The sequence below is a fragment of the Babylonia areolata genome, chromosome 5 (assembly GCF_041734735.1).
Source record: "Babylonia areolata isolate BAREFJ2019XMU chromosome 5, ASM4173473v1, whole genome shotgun sequence".
Taxonomy (NCBI): Eukaryota; Metazoa; Mollusca; class Gastropoda; order Neogastropoda; family Buccinidae; genus Babylonia; species Babylonia areolata.
Window position 1 is genome coordinate 16,729,853 of NC_134880.1, and position 5,759 is coordinate 16,735,611.

The following is a 5,759-nucleotide window of genomic DNA, read 5'->3' on the forward strand; positions in this document are numbered from 1 at the left end:
TCGCTTCATGAAACCCAGTCCTAGATTTTTTTTTTCCAGAGGTATTTTTTCCAAGCTGTTCAACGTGACGAGTTCTTAATTAAGGCCAGACACGGTAGTGAAATTTTGACCAAAATCATGATTTTTTGTGATTTTCGTTTCTTCGCATAATTTGCTTCTTCAACATCTAATCTTTATAGTCCGTTTCACGTGGGTACTATATTCATTTAAATAAAGCTTTAAACAGCATCAACATGTGTGATTTCTTGTGAGTACAAGCGCATCTCTTTCTTTTCCTGTTTTCTCAGTTTTGTGTTTTGTCCTCGTAATACCATTTTTCAAAATGCTAATGCTCAAAAACTTTAAAAGATAGCATGTTCAAACTTAGTACTTTCTTTCATTATGTATTCATCTTTATTATAGTGCAGTGGTTTGTATAGTACTAGTAAAGGAATGAATATACACTCATTTGAAAAAAATGATGTCAAGGAATTTATACTCATTTCAACAACAACAACAAAATGTATTTATTCAAATTCCAAAATACCACTGCACTATAATAAAGAACAAATACAAATAAATCAAATAAAACAAACAGAAATAACATATCTATAAAGGTACCGAAGTTATAAGCTTTTAAATTTTTTGTCGGCCATTTTGGATTCGTTTCCATGGAAACCGTCATGACAAATTGCACAAAATGACCTTTTTAGACATGTTTAGTCCAATATCTTTGCATACCATGTCACAGAAAGCCATAAACTTCAAGTTTATTTCATACGTTTTTGTACTACCGTGTCTGGCCGTCCGTCTGTGTTTGTCAACGGTTCAAAGGTCCAAAATCATTTTTAATCCCAGAAACCCTATTTGGGTACATGGAAACACCAGGGAAAAACAGGCCCACATCCTCGAGACGTGCAATCGCACGGAGGAGAAGAGAGAGAAAATAAGAAAATTTTAAAAAATGGGGTGGAGGGGGGAGGGGAACGAGGGGGGGGCACACACAGTGGAGCCCTAGGAAAAGAAAACCGGCAGGGCCCACATGCACAAACACAAACAATCAGCAATTCAATATAAGGAGTAAAAAAACAAAAAAAGAAAAAAAAAGGAAATATATTCCTGGAAGCGTTTGGTATTGTTATCCTGACATAAGAAAAAAAGAACAAGAACATCAAAATTATCGCACAGATTCAATAATAATTTTCAAAAATTTTTCCAGCTTCAACAACACTTTTTTCTTCGGGGAATTAAAGAGTTTAGTTAATTTCAGTGTGTTCGGTCGCTTACGATAAAATGGTTTTAAGAATGCTTTTCTGGTGTCTGAAAAGAACGAGTATTTAAAGACGTAATGGAATTCATCTCCCAATTCACCTGAACTACATTTTCTACAAACCCTCCCATTTCTGTCAGCACATAAGAATCTTCCTTTCTGAGTGAGAGACCAATGGTTGATCAAAGGCAGTCTGCCTAATTCAAACCGTCTCTCGATCTTTTTTTTCTTTTTTTTTTTTTTTTTTTTCATTTAGCATTTCATGAAAATATAATTGCTGCTTCTATGAAGCGTTCCTTAAATTTTGGTGAAGCCTGTATGAGTTAACATCACCACCACCTTCGTGAATGATCCACAGGTTTCATACCTTGTTGTGACACTCCAGGCGAGGATTTCGATAAAATAATAATAACAATGTATCATATCTTTGAAAAATATCATAAAATAGATAACACCCCCACCCCCCACCTCTACCCATCAGTGGGTTTCCAATTCCCAGAGAACGAGTTCGTTCCAGTGGCTTTTACGTCGTCTGGCCGATTTTTCTTTTTTAAAACCCCAAACTCCCTGCCTCCAACACCCTTGAAGGGAAAAAAACTGGCAGCTTTTATAACACAGTGCACTCTTAGGTGTTTTCTATAATCCGTAGACGAACTCTGGCAAGGATTGAGTGAGTGAGTGAGTGAGTGAGTGAGAGAGAGAGAGTGTGTGTGTGTGTGTGTGTGTGTGTGTGTGTGTGTGTGTGTGTGTGTGTGTGTGTGAGTGAATGTGTGTGCGTGTGTGTGTGAGAGAGAGAGAGAGACAGACAGAGAGAGCGAGAGAGAGGAAGAGAAAGAGAGACAGACAGAAAGACAGAGGATGAGTAAAAAGTCATTCTTCCAGTCAGGTTCTGAGTTCTTTCCTGCGTGTGCACTAAACAACAACAACAACGAAGATGAGGAGGAGGAAGAAGACGAAGGAGGATAAAGACGAAGTAGAAGGAGGGGGAGCAAAAGAAGAAGAATCGTTGCAATCAAACGAGACGTATTCTTTCTCGTTAATATGCTTTTTCTTTTAATCGGTGGGAAACTAGGAAAAAAACAACAGATTCCACATTGAAAAATAAACCTCTTCTTGGTCGTGTTAAAAAAAATAGAATTTTTTTTTTTTTTTAAACAGGCCAAGCTGACACACCGTATTCAACATTTGTAAAGATACAAAAGCTCCGTCAGTCAGTTTCACCATCAACACTCATTTGGGAACGTTGATGCAGTTTGACTTTTTCTGTACTGGCTTCGATTCATTTCAAATGATGCTCGTTTTAGATTCCACTGTCCACCTGCCTTGTCCCCGCCCTCCCACCCCAATTCAGGTGACCACACAACCCCCACCCCCCACCCCCACCCCACCCCGCCCATCCTATCCTAACGTTTTTATTTATTTTTAATGATGACACCGAAATGTGCCGGGAAATCAATACTGTAACTATATGTCTTTTCAGGACTCAAAGAGTCACGACGGTTTATTCACTTCATGCCTTGACCCATTGTGTTGTGTAGGGGAAAGTGGACAGTATGAAATATTATAACCAGATACTGTCAACTGGATGTCTTCAGTCACAAGCATGTGTGCCGGGACATTAAACTGAAGTAATTCATTCATTCCTTCCTTCCTTCCTTCCTTCCTTCCTTCCTTCCTTCCTGTCTCCCTTCAACAGTTACGGTTCCTCCGTGCAGTGAAAGAGCCATGATCAGCATTCTGTCATCAGTTTCTGGTTATGGCAGTCCATGTAATCTTGTGTTCGCTGAAAACAACGGCTTGAGAGAGAGAGAGACATACCGTGAGACAGACAGACAGATAGAGACAGACAAAGACACAGAGACAGAGAGAGGCTGGAGAGAGAGAGAGAGAGAGACAGAGATACACACACACACTCACAGAGAAACATACTCAGAGACACACATAGAGAGGTTTACAGGCAGACAGACACAGTGAGAGTGAGTGAGTGAGTGGGTGAGACACTGAGCGACACTCAGGGAGATAGAGAGAGACGGGGAGAACGGACGATAAAGAAAGAGAGACAGAAGGGGTGTGTGTGGGGGTGGAGGTGGGGGTGGGGGGGGGGCAGGGAAAGGAGAGAGAAAGAGGAAAGAGGAAGAAGAGGAAAAAATCTGAATCAGAACTTAATCATTATCTTAGAGCCTTATGGAGGGGTGCGAACTTAACAGGAGAAGCTGTTTTTGAATTGAGAAGAAAGTAAGTAAATTCAGCTAGAAGAGAAAAACAGAGGGAACGAAAGACAGACAGAGACAGAGAGAGAAAAGACAGACATACAAGTTCAGACAGTGTGTGTGCGTGTGTTTGTTGTGTGTGTGTGTGTGTGTGTGTGTGTGTGTGTGTGTGTGCGTGCGTGCGTGCGTGCGTGCGTGTGTATGTGTGTGTGCGTGTGTGTGCGTGCGTGCAAGCATGTGTTCGTGGGTTGGACGTGTACATGCATGCCTTAAGTCATGTGGATAGACAAAATCAAAAATGCAAATAAACAAAATAAACGCAACCAAATAAAAAGAACAAAACACACACACACACACACACACACACACACACACACACACACACACACACACACACACACACAGCGAGAGAGAGAGAGAGGGGGAGAGGAACAAATCACAACCGAACACGAGGACTGACCTGTAAACAGCATGTAAAGCAGCAGGACATCTTTCGACAAACACCGATCCATTCTCAGTCCCTCCCCTGAACAAGGCGAAAGAAACCGACAATTTGTCTGATCACGAACACGCAGACACGTGACACAGCACACACCGACACAGGAAATTGACAACCCGGGTGCAACCGACCACGATACACAGTCTGTTTCTCCACTCGAAATGTATCTCCTAGTCCCTCTCTGCCTCTCGTCAGTTTCCAACCTGGTTCATATGCATGCGAGAAACTCTCATGACAAATGTCTCCGAAAGACACCGTAATTTCGTTGATTTATCAAATGTACTGGACAGAGTATGTGTCAAATCCCTCTGAAATACACCGTAATTTCGTTGATAAGTTTATCAAATGTACATAACAGAGTATGTCATACTGAACAAATTATTATTCTTTGGACTGCAAACATTTAATTAAGTCACATGAACTTGCTTTTTGTGAATCTTTTGAATTCAGAACCTTCGGCACAAAAACTTCCCATTCACGTGAAAATTTCACAAAATTGTACAATGTTCGTAACCCGTCTGCAGTTCTATCGCTGCGTTTTTATCAAATACACACATGGGTTGATAAATTACTGACGTTTGTCCTCAGTCAAAAATCCACAACCGAAGAAGACATCACTTGCCACGGAGTCAAAAGAGCGACAATTTATCAAAACAACGCCATAAAAAAAAAAAAACAGGCAATAACCGTCTAGTCATAAACTTTGCCACGTTTCCCAAATCCACCACAGCCTTTAAAACACAGCTTACAACGAAACAAGACGTAAGAGGAGGAGGAGATCCTGGGGAGGGGGAGAAGAAGAAGAAGAAACAACGTCTCCACAACTTCTCTCCTGCACCAAAAGAGAGAGAGAGAGAAGAGAGACGAAAGGAACTGTACAAGTGTTAAACAAACAGCTAATTTCGGACTCCGGTTTCCCCTCGCCGGAGCCACGCACTGAACATTCACACACACACACACACACACACACACAACACACACACATACACACACACGCACGCCCCGCGGGCAAGCAGTAAGCGGTTGTCACACGCGTGCGGCGCACGTGAAGGAGACAAGACAGCGAGAAGGGGGAAAGTGAGTGAGTGAGTGAGAAATAGACAACGTGTGTCGCGTGCTTCTCACGCTTCACGCGCAATGCTTGCTCCGACGTCGTCCCGTCTCCTGTTAGTGATTGTGCTTCCCCTAACCTCCCGTGGAATCATCCCTTCCCCCTTCCCAGCAGCAGATGGCAGTGCCACTGACAGGCACCAATGGAACATTGCAAGAGGGGTGGATATAAAATATATATATTTATATACAAAACGGACGTGCGTGTGTGGCTTCGCGGAGAAACTTGAGAGACACTTGCTGTTCTTTCTACGTTCATTTCTTTCTAGTATATTTTAATTTAATTACTTTTTTTTGGGGGGGGGGGGAGTGGGGGTGTTAATATTTTACACAGATTTAGAGCAGTAGCCTCTCGAGGCCTGACGAAAGCATAACATTTACGAGATCGTTGGGCTTCTACTTTCTCCAGTCCCCCCAATACCCTCCCCACCCCCCACCCCCGAAGCAAAGTGTAGATGTGTAGCGTATATGTGTGTGTGTGTGTGTGTGCGTGTGTCAGTCCGCACACTTTGACTCCTCCTGGAAAGTGAAGTTTGATCTGACTGACAAGGATGAGAGAGGGAAGTCGTCCCAATTCATCGCCAATTTCCGCTTCGCCTATCAGTAAACATGTGATCCCTATTCACCTATTACCGGTTTGCTTATGTACTCATTTGCTCTGTGTGTGTGTGTGTGTGTGTGTGTGTGTGTG

General features: G+C 42.3%; 1 protein-coding gene across 2 annotated transcripts in view; it reads right to left on the bottom strand.

The window, feature by feature from the left end:
- Nucleotides 1–4,839, bottom strand: part of LOC143282394 (limbic system-associated membrane protein-like) — a 287,770-nt gene extending 282,931 nt beyond the window's left edge. For both annotated transcript variants that reach the window (XM_076588018.1, XM_076588017.1), the window contains exon 1: nt 3,920–4,839. In XM_076588018.1, coding sequence (XP_076444133.1) covers nt 3,920–3,971 — 52 coding nt within the window. In that variant the 5' untranslated portion in view covers nt 3,972–4,839. The remainder of the gene's footprint in view (nt 1–3,919) is intronic.
- Between the last annotated feature and the right edge of the window lie 920 nt (nt 4,840–5,759).